The sequence below is a fragment of the Fukomys damarensis genome, unplaced genomic scaffold, assembly GCF_012274545.1.
Source record: "Fukomys damarensis isolate Sample0158 unplaced genomic scaffold, DMR_v1.0_HiC HiC_scaffold_24, whole genome shotgun sequence".
NCBI lineage: Eukaryota > Metazoa > Chordata > Mammalia > Rodentia > Bathyergidae > Fukomys > Fukomys damarensis.
In genome coordinates this window covers 56876318-56899660 of record NW_022900936.1, presented here as the reverse complement: position 1 = coordinate 56899660, position 23343 = coordinate 56876318, and the positions used below count along the sequence as shown (strand labels likewise).

At 33.3% G+C, this 23343-nt stretch overlaps 1 protein-coding gene across 1 annotated transcript in view; it reads left to right on the top strand.

Annotated features, from left to right (window-relative positions):
* Atg3 (autophagy related 3) overlaps positions 1-17129 on the top strand; it is a 25208-nt gene extending 8079 nt beyond the window's left edge. Inside the window, exons 4-12 of the mRNA XM_010630132.3 lie at positions 2550-2620; positions 4120-4227; positions 5993-6042; positions 8275-8356; positions 12691-12725; positions 13184-13336; positions 14089-14216; positions 14964-15032; positions 16714-17129. Coding sequence (XP_010628434.1) covers positions 2550-2620; positions 4120-4227; positions 5993-6042; positions 8275-8356; positions 12691-12725; positions 13184-13336; positions 14089-14216; positions 14964-15032; positions 16714-16795 — 778 coding nt within the window. The 3' untranslated portion in view covers positions 16796-17129. The remainder of the gene's footprint in view (positions 1-2549; positions 2621-4119; positions 4228-5992; positions 6043-8274; positions 8357-12690; positions 12726-13183; positions 13337-14088; positions 14217-14963; positions 15033-16713) is intronic.
* Positions 17130-23343: the final 6214 nt, after the last annotated feature.

Below are 23343 nucleotides of genomic sequence, written 5' to 3'. Positions count from 1 at the left end.
AAAAAAAAACAAAGAAAAGAATAATATCCAGACAACAACAAAGTTCTGTTACTGTTGTGGTACCTGGGAGCATTTTTTTTATTAGCATGTTAATCATCATCTGGAAAGAGAACATTCTAGAGTAATATCATTAAATGTAGCTCTGATAAAGCACGGTCCCTACTATGTATCATAAAGCAGGTACAAGATATTTTATATTCATAGAGGTATGATACAGTACCGTCCTACATCAATAATGCTAGAATCAGTTTTCGTTTGAAATTTACTTTGTCTGCAAATAAGATTGCTACCCCTGTTTTTTTCTGGGCTCCTGTCACAGAATTGTTTTCTATCTTTTCACTTTCTTGTTATATCTTGTTAAAGTTTTTGTGTATTGTTCTGAGGATTGAACCCAGGGAATACTACTGTATGTTCCCAGCCTTTTCTCTTTTGAGACAGGACCTTGTTAAGTTGCCCAGAAACTTGCTGTTCTGCCTTGGCCTACTACTGAGTAGCTGGAATTGCAGACATGCACCATAGCAGGCAACTTTTTTTTTTCATAATGACATTTTTCATCTGTAACTGAAATGTACAGTTTGATTAGGAGCAAAGTTTCTAGCATTAAAAAAGTTCTAGTTGATAATATTTTTCTCACTATCTAAAGAATTTAGTATTTTAAACGAGAGTTGAAACACTCTTTTGTGGTCTGTCTTATTCTCCTTCATTTTTGTATCTGTTATGTACCTGAAATAGTTGTCACTGCTTCGTATTAGTTGCTCTTTATCTTACAGGGCATTATTTGCCAAAGAAGGCCAAATTATCAGCTTCATTTATTATCTTTTTTTTCCTGTTCCAGATTTTTAAAAATTAAGTTCATATCATAGATGCTCTCTGATTTAGTAAAGGCGCCCCCCCACTCTAAATTTTCTGTTCAAACCAGATTATGGCCTATAATTTATATATATTTGAAGTCAAATAGGTATAAAATTTATTGTAATAGTGGTTTTTGTGAAAAGAACTGATTTAGGATTTTCTTCAATGTGGTAGATACTCATTTTCCTTATTGAAATTTCTTTGTGTTAACTTTTAAGATGTCTAAAAAGTTTAAGTATTTGGATTATAGCAGTTATAAGAGTTTGTATATATAGACAAGATCATCTTATGGCAAGTGTTTATAGAGTTTTGTTTTATGAATTTTTGTTGGTGTAGCAGTTTTTTTGTAACATAACCTACTCCATTGTCCATTACTTCTGCCTAAGTTGCTGGTCCAAATTAATAACTAATTTTAAGTCACTGCCAGAAACAGATTATTTCCATGTTACTAACCTTTATGTAGACAAGTGCTATCATAACCTTATTTTCGCTTCTCTCAGAACTTTAGGCATTGCCATCTTGTTGAATTTGACACTTGAGATTCATTAAAAGGAGCCTAGAAGGCTGTCAGATAATATTAGGGCACTTCATGGATGTATTTTTTGCTAAAATTTATGATATGAAGGTTAAACTAAAGCTTGAAAAGGCAGTAGCACTCCATGTTTATGTTCATTTGTTTTTGAAAGACACCATATCCCACCACTATTCTGTTCAAGTTTGGTGGATGTTCAACCACAGAAGGGTGGTTGAACAGATTCTTATAGTGAGATGCCATAATAGCTTAGAAATGTTACAATTGATTATCATCCACAGAGTTTAAGACTAGAAACCCTAAAGCCAGGTGTGGTGGTTTATCCCTATAATCCAGCTACTTAGGGGACAGAAGCAGGAAGGTTCATGAGCTGGAGTTCAGTCCTCACTACTACACACACACACACCCACTACACACACACACACAGGCTTTGGAGTCACTTGGCTTGATCCTGACTTTGCTGACCTAGTTTTGAATCTGCAGGCAACTTGACCCTTTAAGCTTTTCTTTACTTTCATATAAAATGGGAATATTAATATTACCTTCCTTTTAGAAATGATAGTAATGCATATTAGAGTTCTGCATCCTGTACTTCTTAAGCATCTGATAAAATGGTTTTATTGTTGGGGATTTAGCTCAGTGGTTCTGGCACCTCCCTCGCAAGCACAAGGACCTGAGTTCGATACCCAGTACCCCCCCCCAAAAAAGTTTTATTTTAAGCATTATCATCTTGTGAGTCAAAGCATTTTTTTAGTTCCCATTTTAATAAAGCGGTAGGAATGGTGATCTTGTCAACCACCTACTTTCTTATGTAATGTCATGTAGTTTTTTTTTTTTTGCCTCTTGTTCTCAAGACGAATACTACATTACAATTAAAAATCTAAGATTAATACATTAGGATATAAAATCAGATTAAAAATGCTAAACAAGGTGTAGCATTTTCTTTTTCTTTAGAGGCAGACATACTAGTTGCTTAATCTTAATATATTTCATGTATGTTATCATCATGCTTTTCTGTAAGATATATCAATAATGGCATCATTCTCCAACCAATCTTAAAACAATTTTCGCAGAATTAATATATTTTATAGTTTTGAGATTTAAATGTGAAGTCCTCCATATTTGATTTTTAAATGTATTTTGGTACTTTTTCCTGTTTTTAAAGGGCAACAGGGGAAGAATTAAAAGTGAAAGCATACCTACCAACAGGCAAACAATTTTTGGTAACCAAAAATGGTAAGAATTTTATCGTATACATTAGTAAATTTTGCATTTACATTAAAAGCAACAACCAAAAACTGTTTATCCTTATTGATTGTAATTTGTGCCTGATGTACTTAATGTTTTCTCTCAGAAAGTTGAAAATTTAATGAAATTCTGTTTTTTCTGTAGTTTTCCTTTTCTTTGATTTTTATCTTCTCTTTAACTTTTTCTTTTGGCCAGAAGATTCAGTTGTCAAGATATAAAAGAAGGTCATAAGAAAAGTTAGATTTCTCATAAAAGTTTTTTTCTTTTCTTTTCTTTTTTTTTTTTTGGTTTTATTTGAGATGGTTTCACTATATAGTTGAGACTGACCTGGAACTCACTGTGTAGCCCAGGCTGGTCTCAAACTCACAGTGATCCTCCTGCCTCAGCCTCCTGAGTGCTGGAATTACAGGCGTGCGCCACCACACCTGGCCAAAAGTTTTTTTCTTAAGTTGACTTCATAATCATTCTTTTAGCTATTTGATTTTAATCTTTCAATGTTAAATTTTTTATGAAAAATGAAATTGTTACTACCTTGACATCTTAAGCTCAAAGTTAAAAGATTTTATTATTAACTATGCCATTGAAGGATTTCGTAATGCACAAAAAATGTTTTGAAATATATATTTATAAAGTGAAATTTAAAAGAACATCAAAAGGTTTGCAATAGTTCTTAGTCACATAATAATACATTGATTTCTGTTATAATTTACCTCACATAGTAAAAGGAAAATAATTCTTAAAATGATAATTTTTTTCTTAAAAAATACATTTATTGTTAATGATTTTGTTGTATAAAAAATTTGGCTCCTGTGGTTGTAAAGGAAATAAAATTTAGCAATTTGTTGAATTTTAAACTTTTAGCCATTGTGAGTGACTGAAACTTAAATATGATGTATAAAATTCATATTGGCAATTGTTTTAGCCTTGTAACCAGAGATCATCTCTACAACTTCTGATGATAGGTGGTACTTCCGTGATCTGAGAGTAAAGTAGCGATTTAAGGTATTGGTTAGCTTGAATTGAGTAATGTCACCTGGCATTAGCCTGCTGTTCGTCACAGACTATGGTAAAGGAATACATAGAAAACTCACACTATTGTAAATGGAGAGGGAAGGAGGGGATGAAGGGAGGGCAGGGACAAGGTGAAAAAATGAGGACCAAGACCTGTCATGTAAAGGTATAAGATCCCAATAATGAATATAATTGTACTGTATACCTAAAATGTACCAATAAACTCAATAAAAAGAAAAAAAAAAAAAAAGAAAACTCATACCAAAATCTGCTTGTCTTCTCACAAAGCAGTTTAGGGAAAGATTAATACAGCTAAATAATTATGTGTCTGTGGACTGAATATAACTCTTAGCAGTAAAATATAGTCATTTAACGTTTTGGTAGTATAAATTCATTTTATGAAATAAACTTCTTCTGATGGATTTATGATTAGTAGATTATATACTAATAACTGTGTTTGCCATTTTTGTTTACAGTGCCATGCTACAAACGCTGCAAACAGATGGAATATTCAGATGAATTGGAAGCTATCATTGAAGAAGATGATGGTGATGGGGGATGGGTAGATACATATCACAACACAGGTAAGAGGAGGCTGGAATGTTTCAAACTCTTTGTTTATTTAGTATAAATCTTTTCCAACTCTTTCACAGTCTTTTATAACATTCTTGATTTTTTAAAAAAGGAAGATAAGGCAGTTTTGTCCCAGAAGATTTATCTGAAAGAAATGAGGATAAATTGAAGAGTCTTTGGTGTATACTAAACTTTTATGGAACTGGCTGCTTCAATGACAATTTGAAAATAACTATATGATTTTCATTATTTCTAAATAAAGAGAGGAAAAAGTAAAGCTAATAAAAATACTGATTATGCATAGTATGCTTTAGAATATTCCTTACATGTCAATCTATTGCTGGATTATGAGCTCCTCTGTGACAGAAACTGTGAGATAATCTTATTTGTTTTACCCAGAAACTGGAATCTCTGAATATTTAATAATTATTTATTGAAAAATTACTAAAAAATATTTTAAGCTGTAAGCTCCATGAAGGTAGAGATTCATTCTTGAGTCTTCAGTGTCTATCATAGTGTTTAATATAAAAGTTGTTCAATAAAATATTTGTTATATGAACTGAATTTAAGGATTTTATAAGTGTATGCCTGCATATGCTGTTTATTTTTGCTTTAGGCATGTTAGACTTATATGTCAAAGTTTTAATAGATCAGCAAAATATACTTGGCATTTTGAGAGTAAGCATATTTTGTTTTGTTTTGTTTTTTTTCCGTAGTAACGTTAGCTACTTTTGCTGAATTTTTCATCCTTGTTCAACTGAGAACACTGACAAGATATTTGACTTAGAAAGCTGACTGGTGGTACTTCCACCTTCATAACAGTCGTGTGTCCATATGTTCTCCGCCCCCCCCCCAACCAGGGATCCAACTCAGGACCTTGTGTTTGTGAGGCCTATGTGGCTCAACTGAACTAAAGCCCCAACCCCATGATAGTTTTTCTTTTTCTTTTTTTCTTTTTTTTTTTTTTTTTTTTTTTTTTTTTTTTTTTTTTTTTTTTTTTTTTTTTGGTACCAGGGATTGAACTTGGGTCCTTGTGCTTGCAAAGCAGGTGGCAGAACCACTGAGCTAAATCCCCGGCCCCCCATGATAGTTTTCTTTAGGCAAGTTGTTTCTATAGAATTTGTTCATTGAAGAACAGTGGGAAATCACTGAACCAAAAGTCGGTTTATAAGGATTTTGATTTCAGTTTCTTCATAAAGGGATATGAAACTCAAATAGGTCGTTTTTCGTCTCTGGTGATTTCATTTCTACATAGAGAGAAATTATTACTCTTAACTGCTTCACAGGATAGTGTTTGTAAGGGTTAAATAAGATGTGGAAACAGTACATAAAATGCCCCATATAAATGTGTTACCTTGTTTTAGTACCTTTGGATGTCTTAGATTTCTGAAGCAAATAGCTATTTACATACCAAAATCTAGTTGAGAAAATTTTGATACAGGTTTAATTAAATGAGTCCCATAATGTTTTAATGGGTTCCTTTCCTTAGAATGTATTGTTCTACAAGTGAGGGATTGTAAATAGGGAATGATACACTAGGATAATTCATAGTAAAATATTAAGTTGATGTGTTTTTTGTTTGAGCTTGAGGATGTACCCCTCTGGTTATCTATTCCTGTTGAAGTTCATTTGTAAAGATTTTGTTAGTATTTACCTCTTTACTTCAGAGAAGTTGTGAGCATTTAGATGATTTTAAGTGTTTTTATCTTGCATTATTCAAGTAAGTAGACTATTTACAGCTTAATTTTAGTTATTTTCTGTTGAATTTTTAAACAGGTATTGCAGGAATAACTGAAGCAGTTAAGGAGATTACATTGGAAAACAAGGTATGTTTGTATAGTCAGTGATCTAGTTATTTGTGTACACATTTTAAGATTACTCATATCTTTCATATCCAAAGTCTCGTTATATATTATAAAACTCAGATTATACCTATCTTCCCACCCCTTATTTTTCAAATTGGGTGGAATTTTTCTGCTTTTAAGTTTTCATTTAATCCAGGCTATCTGTATTAGCTTTCCATTTATTAGAATGAATATTTGTAGTTATCTTAATAATTTTATATAGTTGTTTGAAATTATATGAACCAATACTACAAAATACCTTCACTTTTTTTTTTTTTTAAGTACTGGAGGTCAAACCCATGGCCCTACACATGCTAGGGGAGCATTCTACCACTGAGCTACATCCCCTAGCACTTTTTCATTTTACTTTACTTTGAGACACGCTTGTTACTAAGTTGACCAGGCTGGTCTCAAACTTAAATTCTTACTGTTTCAGCCTGCCAAGTAGCTGAGATTATGTGCATGCACCATCTCACTCAATTCACCCTTATCTTTTCTTAATTTTTGTACATAGTCAAGTCTTTTAGAAAACAATATTTTGAATAGAATAATTATATCCCTGTTGTTACTAGGAAGCATTCCCCACAATTTACTAATTTAAGACATTTTTTGTGTTTTCATCATTGCCCCTTCAGGGATTTGTATACATAGTTTAAAAGAACCTATAAGAAAAGAAAATAAGTTTATTTTTCAGTTTTACACTGGCTTCAGAATTCATCCTTTTGAATTTCTACATTTTGGAGTTTGAATGACTAAGGAGAAGTAACCCAAGTGGTTTTCTTGCTTCAGAAATCTTATGCATTCTGACTAATAGTGTGTGTACTTAAGATTTTAGAATGATAAATGAAAGAGTAGTGTGCACAGCATTTTTTGGATAAGTTTATGGTAATTCTTCCAGGAATTGTGTTTGTTTTTGTGGTGCTAGTTATTGCAACCAGTGCATGCTGCATAGCAAGCTCTCTATCACTAAGCTACATTCTCAGCCTTCACGAATTTTTAATAAATACAGTAATGGTTGTTATGATGCTTAATATCTCATGTAACATCCTTATGTTCTACTAAAAGATGAGTACTGTTATATTTGCAACTAGAATATATCTTTCCTGTCATTTTTCTCTTATTTAGTACTATTTAGAATTGATATGTCTTTAAAGTTATTTAGTTCTTAGGATGCTTGCAATTTACCAACCAAGTCTTGGTTGTTAATTTTTACTCTGCTTTATCAAGTGTGAATATTACCAACATAATTAAAGACTCCTTTAATGATCAGTTTGCCAGATATTAGCTTACTTAATAATTACTTGATGCTGACAATCTTCCTTAATTTACATTGTATGGGTTTTAAGGTGATATATTTGATTTCAGTTTCTAGTGGTAAATAAACCCATCCTTAAGTAAAACACAACACAAATGAAACTACATGCCAAAATTATTCACTTACCACATCAGTTTCAGATTATTAATTTTGTGATAATGACAACTATTTTAGGGCTGTCATTGGTTAGCATATTTTATAGTAAACTTTAGTTAAATTGAATTAAAATCTTATGTTATAATAACTGTAAAGTCTCATGAGTTTTGGTTAAGTCAGCTGGGCTATTTTTAACAAATTAGAATCGATAGTTTGAATTATATCTTATTTTAGCTTATAATAAATATATTATGACTTATAAACAAGCCTTTGCTTTAAATTATAAGTATACAATGGTACTTCAGTTCATGAACTTAATTTGTTCTACGATTTTGCAAATGTTGGCTACATTTGTGTTTGTGTGGGAAAGATACAGTCAGGTTTGTCATCCCATTCAGGGTTTGTAAATAAAAATAAAATTTTGCCAAATGCTTCTGTTTGCAAACCAGATTGTTTTGCAGAAACTGTTCATGAATTGTTTACTGTATAAGTTAAAATAACTGAACTGATTTTCTAATAGAAATTGGTTAAGTAAGAATACTACTTTATTGTAAGTTCAACTCATAACTATTTTTAAATAGTTGGCTGAGATGACTCTTCATCTTCCCAAAAGACCTTGAGTTTTTTTCAGTCACATCACTTAGAAAATTAGATGATTGATTTTAGGGCTTTTTCATCCCTACTGTGTTTGCATTTCTTAAGGACAGGGACTGCTTTATCATTCTTGCTTTCACATTGTTTGATTTGCACCATGTAGTACATGGGGTTTCAGTGTGTGAAGCAATATTTAATTACTTTCCAAGGATAGTATAAAACTCCAGGATTGCTCAGCACTCTGTGAAGAGGAAGAAGAGGAAGATGAAGGAGAAGCTGCAGACATGGAAGGTATTTATGTTCTAAATTGTCTTTAATCTCATTAGGATATTGATTCTGAACTTTTTGTAGTCCATGTGATTAAGAATTCTACTCTGTTGAGTTTTAAATTTTAGTGTTTACCAGTTTAGGAAATGTATTGTTTAATTTTAATTTCATTTCTGCAAAACTGATTTTGATCTTGGGCTCTTTTGTATTAGCACATAGTCTTGGCAGTATTATTTCTGTTGGAATAGATACTAATTATAGATCTTTAATGCTGTTGACTGCTGTAAGATACTAAGTCTTTGATTATTTCAGAGCAGAACAACGTTTGGTCATGTGTTTTGTATTTTCTTTATGTTTTTTGTTTATATCTTTCTACGAAAACCTAAGGAATAATATTTTTTTGCTTTGTTTGTTTTGAGATGGGTTCTTGCTGTGTTTGCTAGACTGGTTTTGAACTCATGAACTCAAAGGATCTTCCTGCCTCAGTCTTCTTAGTATTAGGGCTTCAGGCATACACCACCATGCCTGGCAAAATAGTGATTCTTAATGGGACCTTTTTAACTACACAGCATCCCTCATAGTTTCCTAAGATTCTGAAGTGACCACTTCAGGGTTTACCACTTAAGAATCATTTTATTAACAGATCATTATTAGAAGAGATCAAAATCCACTCTACTAGCAGAGCAGAGTTATACAGATCTATCTGTACATAATTCACATTTTCCTATTTCATTAAGATAATCTTTAATACAAGTGAAACCTCAGATATTCAAAAATAGATGAAGAAATTGCTATCACCAGGATTACTTCATTATTAAATCCATTTTTTATTATACTTACTTTCAATTTATCATTTGATTCTGTTAACTATCTTTTCTTTTTCCCTTTCTCTTACATTGGATTGTTTTCTTCCTTGACTTTTTTTCTAAGTCATCTTTTGGGGCATTTTCTGCCTGGATATGCTACTATTTTATAGCTACTCTCTTCCTTCTGATTCCTTCCTTCCTTCACCCAGATTTTGTCTATTCTTATGGCCTCTGCCCTGGCACATGGTGGTTAAGCATGGATATTTGTGCAGCAGGACAGACCAGGTTTCCAACAAGAATTTAAACATAAATACATACATATATAGAAAGTTGTGTATTAGAAAAAAAGAGAATTAATTTGAAAAAGACATAGGGCAGGCATGGGAGTTATAAGATAGCTGCATCCCAACACTGCATCATTTTTAGTTCAAGATAGTTATGTTTTATAGCTTGCAAAAGTAGAAGACTGTGCCAAATAGATTTGAAGACCATAATGGCAAGTCATGATTGCTGGACTGTAAGTACCTTTCACTTTAGTTCCCCAGATTACTTTCTAGTCTGCATGAAGTCTAGCTGTATATCTGTTCCTTAGTTTTACAGAAATTCTTGTCTTTACTTCCATGGTAAACTGCTGTCTCTTGAGGAAATCAGAGCAAGTTATTTGTGGCCAGAGTTTCTCATAGCAGTTTCACATACCATTTTTGTGCTTAGGATTTCTGTATCTAAAACTTCCTAGATCTCCTAAACTGCAAAACTGTTTGGTCACTTTTATTATTATCTGGATATTTAAAAGTTGGTAGAAGTGAACTCATCCTTTTTTTTACATGAATACTCTTTCTAGGTTTGTCTGTTTCTGAATATCATATAGTCTTGTCCAGTCCTGATGCAGATGGGTGAAAAGAATCCCATGAGTAAAACAATATTTTTAGAATACAAGCTGTGGAACTACCTTAAATATCTGACAATCTTTTAGTATGTTTGCAACATTTTCCATGGATAATTGAAGAATTGCTTGCTTAATGTAGAATTTTGCTCAAAAATTGTGTTTACAGTGTTTAATATAAAAGGTAATTTTCACTCATTTATTTTACAAATATCTATTGGGCAATACAGTGTTTGTGTATCAGCAGCTTCTGAGAGCTAGAGATAAAAAAGCAAAAGGCATGATCTCATAGAATGTAGATTATAATGAGAGGAGACAAGCAAAAATATAGATAAGCAAATTATATAACGTAAATATTTATTAGAAAAATAAGTAAAGGGGATATGTACAGTGTTTCCATTTTTGCTGGTGAAAACAACCCCAAGGAGAGTGTGCCATCTGAGTAGAGCCTGGAAGTGAGTAAACAAGCTGTTGGATTATCTGGAGGAAGAGTGTAGAGACCCTCTAGTGGGAACATGTATGGCTTATATAGTATAATTGCAAGGAGACTCGTCTGTCCAGAGTAGAGAGAAGAGGACAATGGTAAAAGGTAGTCAGAAAGGTAACCAAGGGCCAGATTGTATAGGTCCTGACTAATTCAATGTAAGAGAGGGTGACATTGGTGTTTTTTGTTTGTTTGTTTGTTTGTTTGTACTAGGAATCAAACTTGGGTCCTTATGCCCTGGTGTGGGGTTTTGTAAGTGAAAGAGTAACGTGCTTTAGCATTTATTGAAGTGTTAAGTCTATGTTGAAGGGGAAGAGAGACAACAGTTAGCAGGCTATTTTGATAACCCTAGACAAGACATAGTAATGACTGAAGCTAGGGCAGTGATGGTGAACCTTTTAGAGATCAGTGCCCAAACTATAACTCCAAACCCACTCACAGTATTTACTGCAAAGTGCCAACATTGCAATTAAACCCCAGTATTTGGCTGCTGGGGCGCCTTGGCTTGTGTCCCAACAGAGGGCTCTGTGTGTCTGCTAAGGCACGCATATTGTAGGTTTGCCACAAATGGGCTAGGGTACTACTGTTGGTAATGATGAGAAACAGAATTCTGGTTATATTTTGAGGATAGCACCAAGGGGATTTGCTGCTGTATTAAATGCCAGTTGTGAAAGGCAAAGTAATTAAGTGTGACTCAAGGTTTTGAACTGAAAGTTTGAAAGAATCCATTAAATGAGATGGGGAAAATAAAAAGAGATTAACTTTGGAAAGGAAGTCAGGAGCTCAGTTTTAGAATCGATATCTGTAGGCAGGGAATAAATTGGGTTTCTTCAGTTTTTAAAGCCATTGAAACAAAAATCACTTGTGGAGTGAGTGTTGGTAGAGAAGAGCCAATGTCCAAGAATTGACCTCTTAGTTACTACTGAGTACAATACCCCTCTTCTCTTCCCTCCCCTTCCCTTCTCTTCCTCTTCTCTTTTTCTTTTCCCTCCCTCACTCACTACCTCCCTCCCTCCTCCTCCTTCCTCCCTTCCTGAGCCAGCATTGGAGATACAGAAGGAGCAGCCAATAGGGTAGGAGGAAAGCCAGGAAAATAAAATATCTTAAAAGCCAAGGAAAAGAAGTGCTCTAAGGAGGAGGGAATAAATCATGTCAGTTGTTTCTCAGAGATCAACTAAGATGGAAACTGAGAATTTACCACTCGAAGGAGCAAAGTGGAAATTACTGATGACTTTTTCACATTTTATGTTGTTACTATCAGCAGTCCCCTCTTATATACAGTTTTGTTCATGATGGTGTTAGTTATTCATGGTCGGTTATATTCTGAAAATATGAAATTTAAAGTGCCAGAAATAAAAAAGTAATGTTTTAAATTGCGTGGTAGTCTGAGTAATGTTATGAAATCTGATACTATCCCTATCTGTTTCAGATATGAATGAGTTATTTTTTTTTTTCTGTCTATGCTTACTGTGCATGATACTTGCTGGTTAGTCACATAGCCATTCAATTATCAGGTCAACTGTCATGGTATCACAATGCTTCTCTGTTCAAGTAACCCTTATTTACTTAACAAAGCCCCCCGCAACATGTAACAGTAGTAGTGCTGGCAATTCAGATATATCAAAGACATGCAATTTTTCCTTTAAGTAAAAGTAGAAAAAAAAATGGAAAAAATTGTACAATGAGGTTAAGATCAGATAAGAATATTCTGTCTATAAAATTGTGAAGAAGAAAAGTTCATGCTAGTTTTGCTGATGTGCCTCAAACTGCCAGTGTTAAGGCTACACGTATGATAACAGCTTAGTTAAGATGAAAAAACCATCAAGTTATACTGTTCTGTACTATCTGTGGTTCCAGGCAGCCTGTAAGAGTCTTGAGCTAGAATCTCCCTCAGATAAAAAAGCTATTTTTATATGTAAGTAGTCCTGAAAATACTGCACAGCTATGGAGAATTCCATAGTATTATGCCAGTTGGTATATCTACATAGACTTACACAAACCACAAACCGAGATAAACAGGCTTTCTCTGGCCTTTTGTCATGCAAAGTATTTTGGAAATACAGAATTAACTCATTCAGTTAAAAACAAAAATAAAACCCCATATTTTGAATGTTACTCTAAAGTAATACATAATTTTATTTGGATAATTTTCTTGAATTTGATTAATCTTTTATTTTTATGACAGAATATGAAGAAAGTGGATTGTTGGAAACAGATGAGGTTTGTAAATTGAATTTTTCTAGTTAATTTTTAATTAGTGAACTTGGATTAGTATTCTTATTAATGACATTGAGCCTTCAAAGAATTTTATATTTACATTGGTTATGGCATATAAAATTTGAATTGTCTATAAAATATATATCATATATACAGTGGTACCTTCTTAGTTCATGAATGCTTTTTTTTGTGAACAATTTGGTATGCAAACAAGCATTTAGCAGAGTTTTTTTTGTTTGCAAACTCTACATCTGGTGACAATATAATCATGGCTATTTTTCCCAAATCATGAAATGAATTAAGTTCATGAACTGAGGTACCACTGTAAATGTATATTGCATATAAAATTGAATTAAAAGTTCGTTTAATTTTTAAGATGACAATATAGAAGGGGAAAAATAGATTTTTCTAGAATATCACATTCATACTGAATGACTAAATTTTTCTACGTTATATTCCAGGCTACTCTAGATACCAGGAAAATAATAGAAGCTTGTAAAAAAACTGATGCGGGAGGTGAAGATGCTATTTTACAAACCAGAACTTACGATTTATACATCACTTATGATAAATATTACCAGACGCCAAGACTATGGTTGTTTGGCTATGATGAGGTAAAAGTGAAAAGATGTATGTTTCAATGTAAATATTTTAAATTGTTTGGTTTAATTCCTTTGTTAGATCCAAAGGTCTATATGATGTTTTAAATCTTAGAAATCATTTCTTTTATAGTTTTATGATTAATATTGAACTTCATTCTTACTTTGAATAAACTAAATTATTCAGTGAGACATAATGCTAAGAATTAGATACAAGTAATCTGTGTTTACATATTTATTCCTTTGCATCTAAGCTATCCCTTTAAAATGTAAAGAAAATTGAACTTGATATATTTTATTAAATTTTGTATGGGATTATATCTATTGTATATATAAGCTTTTCGAAAATGATCATGTCACATGTGTTTTTCCTTTAAGACTCCTTTAACTCACTTGAATAAAATAAGATCAGCTTTTTTTAAACCTGTGATTCTTACAACTGTAAAAGGAAACAAGAAATAAAGCAAAATTGGCTTAAAAGATTAGTTATTAAATTTTAAAATGTTTCAGTAGCCACAAACTTGTCTCTTTGTGAGATCTGCATTAGGTGACTGATGTCACGTAGTCCAAATATGCAGACTCCTTTACCTGTTCCCCTCCTTGCCTTGATATAAGTTATAAACCTTACTCTAAATAATTTGGAAGTTCTAAATAGTCTGAAATCGTAATTTGCAACTGTGGTGAGGCTAGGAGGTTAAATATAAACACTGAGGTATAAGGTACAAAATTTTTAAATAGTCATTTCAAAGCATTCTTTATGATTTCAGCAAAGGCAACCTTTAACAGTTGAGCATATGTATGAAGACATCAGTCAAGATCATGTGAAGAAAACAGTGACCATTGAAAATCACCCTCATCTCCCACCACCTCCTATGTGTTCCGTTCACCCTTGCAGGTGTGTGTGTGTGTGTGTGTGTGTGTGTGTATAGAATGTGTGTGTATATTTTACATATTTATTGTTTGGTAATCTACTTAGATCTAACTGATAATTTTGCTTTATAAACAAAGAAAATTCTCTTTCATCTTCCTTGGAAATGTTTTGTGCTTAATTGTACATATGAGAAAGGAAGAAAGCCTCTTCAATTTATTTTAACTTTAATACATTAAGATTTTGTTGTTGTTTTTCTTTTCTATTTATATGGTAGATCTTTGTGATCCTAATCCTCTTTTTTAACTCCCAGAATAGCTTAAGAGTAGTTTTGAACCTAATTATCCACCATTAGATAGATTTACCTTATTGTGAGTGTATCTTTCTGAGTATGTGGAGGATAAAGTTAACCTTTTCCTGGGTTGTCTCCCCTCTGGTTAGCCAAGGGAAATGAATGTATGGGGAGTTCCTGCCCTCTTTTGTTGCACATTTATCTGTTTTCATGATTTTTTTTCCTTCCTTTGTTTTCTGCCACCATTTATCAGAAAGCTAATACTATTGTGTATACGGTAATTTAAAAATTATCCTTTGCACCAATAAAACTGTGTGCATGGCTCAACAATCTGACTTGAGTAGAGGGGAGAATATAGTGCAGTTGTTTTATGTTATGATTAATTCACCAAGAGCAAAGTTGGTTTCTTCACAAATGAAATTGTTGTCTTACTGTTTTGAACTAGTTGAGCTGTACTAATGAGATTTATTCTTTGCTTTTAGGCATGCTGAAGTGATGAAGAAAATCATTGAGACAGTTGCAGAAGGAGGGGGAGAGCTTGGTGTTCATATGTATCCTTACTTGTATTTGTGCTTTGTAGCTAAATGGCTCCTAGGATGTTTTATTTGGAAAACTTAGTATAACCTTAAAGACACAATACCTATAATTTGTTTTGGCCTATCATATCCTTAAGTTCTGGTAGAAATCTTTATTTAGGATATGTTTTATTGAGATGGTTAGGTCATAGTCAGTTGATTAAGATATGTTCCTTTGTATATCAGTTACCTTGTTACAGAGGCTACGTACTAATTTGGATAACATGAGCACTTTTTCCTTTTTTATATTTCCAGTTTAAAATGTTACCAAAAATGTGTTTTGTCATCAGGTAAAAGTAGTTAGGTTATGTCAACTTGTGGTTTCCCAGAAGCAAAGAATTCAACTAAAACAGGTTAGTTTAAAAGAAAAAAAAAAAAAAAGTACAAGAACTGCTTTAGATATTTTTAAAATATAGTATTTTTATTTTTCTTAAATGAAAAACATCTTTCTTGTATGTTCTATGGATTTACTCAGTTTTTCCTACTCAGTTTTCAGGCTGATAAGAGAGAGAAATCAAAGTTGATGTCCAAGTAGGTGGTTAGATGCTGAAGTACATGCAGCCATAGCATGGGTTCATCAAAAGCATTCAAACTTGGTAATGTAGATGCTAAAAAGCTTGAGTTAGCTTAGTTCTTACCACTCCAATTAGGTGTAGTAGATAGAAGGATCACCAGTGTCTTGAAGGTACAAATAACCTAAGCATTCTTAATAAATAATTTTTTTCAGAGAGACTTTGGGTTGATTTGATGTGGAAACAAACCAATAATTTTTAATCCAAACCAAATTTATTCTGAAGTTTTCTTATATATAATTTGCATTCATCTCTCATGTTGGAGGCTAGGTAGCAAGTTGGAGTATGTCTATGTAATTAGTGATGGTGAATCATTGACTTCTCCAGTGAAAATTATAGCTCTTAGTGTTTCTGGGTACAATAGAACATAGAAAAAGTTTCAAGGTTGTATTAACGAAAACAGTCCAATATATTACATTCCATGGCAAGTATATCTGTAATTTAGATTTAGATTTAGTTCATTATGAAAGGGTTTCATTTAATTTAATTTTTCTTTGGCTATAGTGTTATACTCTTTTTCCCTTATAAGCTCTAGCAAACTTAAAAGCGGTAAAGAGGCAGAGTAAATTAACAAATTTTGTATTCACTTAAATATGGGCAGTCTTGTCCTTATTTTTATATCAAAGTAATTCGGTCCTTGTGAACTTCTTATTAAGAAGTTTCAGCTAGGTGTGGTGGGTATATTCCTATAATCCAGCATTCTGGGAAATTGAGACAGGAGGATTCCAAGTGTGAGCCTAGTTTAGGAATTTCCTAATTTGGTGAGACCTTATTATAAAATATAAAAAGACGGGTCGGAGTATAGTTGTAGTTCAATGAGAAGACTGGGTTCAATCACCAGTACTACAAAAACCCAAAAAACTTTCAAATTCAGATACTGAAATAGGTGGTCAGGCAGTATTAAAGTTGTGGAGAGCCTCATGTTGAATAGACACAAATTTATATAACTTCCATGATTGGATTTCTGTAATAGAGTTGATGTAAAATTTTGTCATATGCTTTTTTTTTTAAATGAATAATTACAATGTAGGCTTAAAACTTAAAACTATTTGCCTGTCTTATTTTCCTTAACAAAAAACCTTTAGGTATCTTCTAATTTTTTTGAAATTTGTACAAGCTGTCATTCCAACAATAGAATATGACTACACAAGACACTTCACAATGTAACAAAGAGAACGTAGACTCTCATAGTTATTAATTCTGATTTTTAAAGAATTAACCCATAGATGTGACCATTGACCATATTTACCAATATGTACAATTTCTCTAATAAAGGGAGTTACATGTTTATGCATTAAATAAAAAAAGGTTTAGTACTAGCCTTATTTGTTTAATAAAAATGAATGTAAAGAGACAGTATTTTTAATCAAGGTTATGGGATTTCCCCAAAATAACACTTTAAATGAATGTATAGCTCATACAGAATTAGTGCTTTTGCCGGGTGTGGTTGATGAATGCCTGTAATCCCAGTACTCCAGAGGCTGAGGCAGGAGGATTGCTGTGAGTTCAAGACCAGCCTCAGCTACAAAGTGAGTTCCAGGTCAGTCTCAAGTACATAGTGAGACCCTGTCTCTAAAAATAAAAAACAAAGAAAAAGAGTGCTTTTGGTGCACATTTGAGGAAGGTTTAAATAGGTAATAGTGTCCAAACTAGTACTAGAAAATACTGCATTCTAGACTGTGTCTTCATTTTGTTTCTTTTGTTTTTTCCTTACCCTCTCCTTAAGTCAGTCCCCTGTCTGCTAATAATTAATATTTTTGAAGCACTTAACCATATATGCTAGGAATACTAAGTACTGTTATTTCTTGATTTATTAAGTCGATAGCACCAAAGTTAGTTTTTTCTAAGAATTCAGGACTATTTTTCCTATTGTGATTGCCTGGAAAATAGTAGAATTTGAAGGGGATACCTTTGTTGTGTTATTTAAGTTTGTAGGTCTGGGTGGGTATAGCAGCAGTTCAGGGAGCCAGGTGGTGTACTCTGGAACAGCACACTTTGAGCCAAAGAGTAGAACCTGGGAGTGAGGCCCTTTGACTTTTTTCTTTAATAGTCTCCATTTCCCTACGTTGCCTCTCATTTCTGCTCCTCATAGTCTGTAAAAAAAAAAGTGAGGTGGCTCATCTTTCCGCTAAGGAACTTTTGTTTTATTTTTCCTCTTCATTTAAGAATGCTCTCTCCTCTTTAATGCTTTTTAATGTTCCCCCCTTTTCCAATTGTCCAATTTTATATTACAAGGAAAACTCCATAATGAAGATTATGACTTAATGGAATTAATATGGAATTTAATAGGGTGTAATATGCAAACATAAACATGGATCTCTTCCCAATATACTTCAATATTGTGCTTATGGCTGGACACAGTCTTTCATGTCTAGATTTGGGATTCTAAGGCAAGAGGATCACTTGAGAAGAAGAATTCAAGACCAGCCTGCATTGTAGCAGGACCCTATCTCAAGAAGATTCTAGACTAATACACTGATTGCTCATATAATCAGCAATCCAGTTACGTGTCTTAATCTTCCAAACTAATTTTACTAGAATGCAACTGCTAATGTTTTGTGTCACTACTAGATAGCATATTTTTTCAAATAACCTTTTTAGTTTCAGCTCTTTTTTCCAGTTGAAATCTTTTGATGGATCCCAGACATACAAAGATGGGTATATTGGCATTAATGTATTTTTCATGAGTTCAAATTTATAGCATTCATTAGAACTAAGTTGTTTTTGTTGAGCTTAAAACTGCAATTCAGACTGGATCATCTTACAAGCTTTTATGTTGAATTTATTTTAAATTTCAGTTTCTTAGTATTTTAAAACATCTGATTTACACAAGTCTTAGACAATGGTAATAATTTATTTATTTATTTTTTGGTACTGGGAATTGAACTCGGGTCCTTGTGCTTGCAAGGTAGGCGGTGAAACCACTGAGCTAAATCCCCAGCCCCGGTAATAATTTTTATTTTGAAATAAATTTAGATTTATAGAACAGTTCCAAAGGTATCACAAAATCCTGTATACCTTTCACCTAGCTAACATCTTACATAACCGTGATCTATATACTGTGTTATGCCTTAAATATGAACTATCCCCAAAGACTCCTCATGTATTGAGAGGGCACTATCCGCATCCATAGAGTGACCCATTGATGAGTTGACAGCTGATGGTCTGTCAGGAGGTGGGGCCCAGTGGGAAGAGGTAGGTCACTGGGGGTGCACCTTTGAAGGGCATATCCTCTACCTAGCCCCTTCCTCTCTGTTTTTTTGTACTCTGCTTCTTGGCTGCCATATGCTAAGCTGGTTTCCTCCACCATGCCATTTTAGCCTTGGAGCCAGTGGACCATGAAACAAACATCTGAAACCATGAACCAATAATAAACTTTTTCTTCCTTAAGTTGTATATACATCACCTATTTTGTTCCAGTGATGAGCAGTAGAGTAATACAGTTACTACAACTGAAAACTTAAAGTTGATAGAATACATTAAATACAAATTTTATTCATACTTAGCTAGTCTTCATTAATGTCTTTTTTGTATTCTAGAATCAAATCCAGGATGTCATACTGCACTTAGTTGTCATGTATATTAGTCTCTTCCAGTCTTTTACAGTAGCTGTCTTTTTTATGTCTTCTGTGACCTTGATACTTTCAAGAGTAATGGTCAGAAATTTTGCAATATTCCTTAGTTTGAGTGTGATGTTTTCTGATGATTAGCCCAAAAGTATGAATTTTGGTGAATACCACAGTAGTGTTACAATGTTCTCTTTACATTATGTAAGGAATTACTTAGTTAAGATGGTGCTTGCTAGGTTTTTCTACTATAGAGTTAGTACTTTATTCTTTTTCACTGGTTAAAGTCTCTATGTAAAAGTTTATAGCCTCAGAACAAGAGGAATTTGACTTTGCATTCTAGAGAAAGGATTATCAGACTGTGGTCTATGTTAAAACCACCACAGTAATTAATAAATTTTGGGAAAAATACTTTGAGGTACCACCATTGACCAGTTTCTGTTTAGTTTTATCCTTTTTTTAGCATTCATCAGTGGATCTTTCCTGCGGTGTTCCAGTGGTGTGTCTGGTTTTTTGTTTGTTTTTTTCCTATACCACACTTGCCTTGGTTATTATAATAAACCTTGAAATTGAGTACCATGAGAATTCTCATTTTCTTCTTTTAAGGAATTGATTTGATTATTCTTGTTTCTTTGCTTTTGCATGTATATTTTAGAATTAATTTGTATATATAAAAAGCTTATCTTGGCTGGGGATTTAGCTCAGTGGTTCCACTGCCTGCTTCACAAGCATAAGGACCTGAGTTTGATCCCCAGTACAAAATAAATAAATAAATAAATAAAAAGCTTATCAGAATTTTGGTTGGAAGTGCCTTGAGTTTATAAATAAAGTAAGAGAATTCACATCTTAATAAGATTGAGTCTTCAGATCTATGAATACAGTATATCCCCCCATTTATTTAGATTTCGTTTCTTTCAAACTGCACATACTTTGTTATATTTATTCATAAGTACTTTGTGGTACATACACATGTTATATATGAACACAATTGACCTTCATACCAGACTGATTATGTATCCTGAAACCCTGCTAATTTTTACTTCTAGTAATTTTTAGTATAGATACTTTTACCTTTTCTACATGGACAGTTGTGTTATATACAAATACAATACAGTATATAGTTCTTTCTGATCTATTGTTTTTTTCCTGACCTCATTGAACTGTCTGGGAACTGTTGACTAGGAGTGATGAGGTGGGACTTCCTTGTCTTGTTCCTGATATTGAGAAAAGAGCAATTTCCTACTGTTAAGGAGAATGTTAACTGTAGCCTTTAGGTGATGCCTTTTGCTGAGAGTATAATAAATGTTTGATTTTTCTACATTTTTTCAGATGATCTTTTTTTTTGTTTGGTCTGTTAATTTGATGAGTTAAGTTATCGAGACATTCTTGTATTTCTTGAATGACTACCATATTATCAGTTATATATTTCTAGAATTCAGTTTTCTAAAATTCCATTGATGATTTTTATATCTGCTCACCAGAGCTCTTGACCTGTGGTTTTCTTGAAATGTCTTTCCTTTGGGTTTGGGGGTGATGCTAATTGTGAATTGGGGAATATTTCCTTCTCTTTTCTCGAACAAGTTGTATAGAATTAGTTTGCTGGTGAAAGCAGCAGAGCCTGTATATTTTTTTTTTCATATTTTAAATGTAACATATACAGGATAATCTCTTCAGTGAATTTGTTAATTTATGTTTTTTCAAGGAATTTGTTTCTCAGTGGTTCTGCCACCAGCCCCACAAGTGCAAGGTCCTGAGTACGATCCCCAGTGTGTGTGTGTGTGGTGTGGGGGCGGTTTGCTTCTATAGTGAAGATGGAAGGGAGAGATCTTGGTGGAGTTTCTGCTTCTTTCATGGCCACCATTCCTCTCCAGTTCTGTATTACAATAGATAGTTCTTAACAGCTTTTTCCTGTGAGCGCCAGGTAGATGTAGGCCATTTTGCATTCTGTGTTCACCAATTGGACAGCTGTTCTCGCTGGACTACCCCAGGTGAGCTTGTGTCACTTCTATTCTGGTAAATTAAATTTTGGACCTGTTATTTCTTCTTCAGTCTCAGCCTTTGCATATAGTCTTGAATATTCAGTTAGTCTTGTTTATTTTTTTGGGCTATAAATGTGAAAACAACACTTGTTTGTTCTAGCTCTCTACATCCTGAGGCAAAAGTCTTACATTTTCTTGCAACAGCAATTCAATTTCAAGATATATTACTCAGTCAAGATAAGTATTGAGATGCTTTCTGTCCTCTGTACATAAATAATTAATCTTGGAAACATACGGTAATGTGATGGTATACAGTATTCTAAGCATTTGCTATACAACATTTTGATGGCTTATATTTTTAGCAGTTTGAAAAACAGTACATTTGCTGAATGTAATTCAAATAAATCGATGATTTGAGAGTTCCCAAAGCACTCTGCAAAACCCTCTTGTCTAAATAATACATAATTCATTTTGTAGGATTTAGACTTCTTTTTAAAAAATAGAGCCAATAAACTTAATGCTATGGTCTAAAAAATATTAAGGAGGAATCTTGTAAACATGAGTTCAAGTCAGTTGTTTTATAGGTAAAATTTATTACTTGTTAAGTTACAAAATAAAAGATGCTTTATACTTAGTTTCCTACAGCCAAAGATTTAAGGAAGTATATTAAACCTTCCCAAATTGGAGTACAAACTCTTATGAAGTATAAAATTATGAACTTTCTAAAAGAAAAAGTGGGGAAATGTCTTGTGAATAAGGATTTTACAGGGCTTTTTAAATAACAGCCCCACCCCACCTGTTACTTGTTTGGCATGGGCCATAATGCACAAACAAAAATAGATGAATGCAATTATGCCAGAATTACAGACTTTAAAAAAAAATACTAGACAAATTTAATAGTTAAGTTACAGTTTGGTAGAGGATATGTGTAAAGTCTATAACTGACAGGACTCATTTTTAGATTATACAGGGAATTCCTTCATAATAAACTGGGATTTTAGTGAATCTGTTGCTCTATAAAAATTACCTAAAGTGCATAGTATAAAACAATAATTATCTACCTTTCAGGGAGTCAAGGAATTTGGGAGTGGCCTGGTACTTAATGTGTTTCATATTAAGAACTTCTCAAATTTATGCCACAAATGCTATATACACCCAGCAGAGGGCAGCAGAAGAGCACAAGCTATAAGCACACAGATACTAGGTTTACCAAAAATCACTCTGACTTCTCTAAGGTGGGAGGAGATAGCTGATATTGGGGAACCTCCATTATGTTTGAGTCTGGGTCCTGCATTTATTGAAGGGTGATGATATATCCTGGCCTTCAATATTTGTCTGTAGCCACTTAGTCTAAATAGCCATTTAGTCTATTCTAAAATGAGAATAGTGAATTAAACAGCATTGGGTTTTTAAGTCTTCTTCCCAAGAGCCGTTGGCCCTGTGGAGCTGCATTAGCACTGTTAGGTTGGAATGGAAGGGAGCCAAGTCTTTCCCTAGTTTTGTCCACCAAGGCAAATTGTGTTTATGAGACACAACAGACTTTCTCACAGTTATTGAAGGAATTGGAAGTGACACACAGATACAGAATGGAAGTAAAATAATAAAAGGTTTATTTTGTCAACAAAAGGCCAGTTGCACTAAGAGCAGTATCAGTGATTGACCACGCACTGGGTTACTGCTTTTATAGGGTTTCATATCCATGATCTCACTCAGGTGGTTACATTGCATTTCCTCAGTTTACATTTATTGATATACAAATTACAGTCATGACAGTTAACTTTTAACCCAGATGTAGTAATTCTTTCAGGATTCGCCTAGCTATGCTAGAACAGAGGAAGTGGGTGTTCCTGGTCAGGAAAGCAAAGAACAATGCTTCTTTCATCTTACTACCATGTGGTTTACAAAACTTTTGGAGCTTGGGATTCTTGATGTGCCCTGTTACCTCAGGATGAGGCCAGATGTCCCATTCTGTGGTTAATCCTTTTGGTGTCTGTTAATTTTGAACTAAAGACTAGAAGGCATTCTACATTTTCTTAATATTTTATAGGTCTTGGTTATTCACAAAAGTTTTCTCTATCAAGATTTTATTTAGAGAGAAAAAGTTGTGTATTTAAAAGACATCTGCTAAAGCCTCTTTCATGTTTCTAGTTTATGAATGGATTTTTTTTTT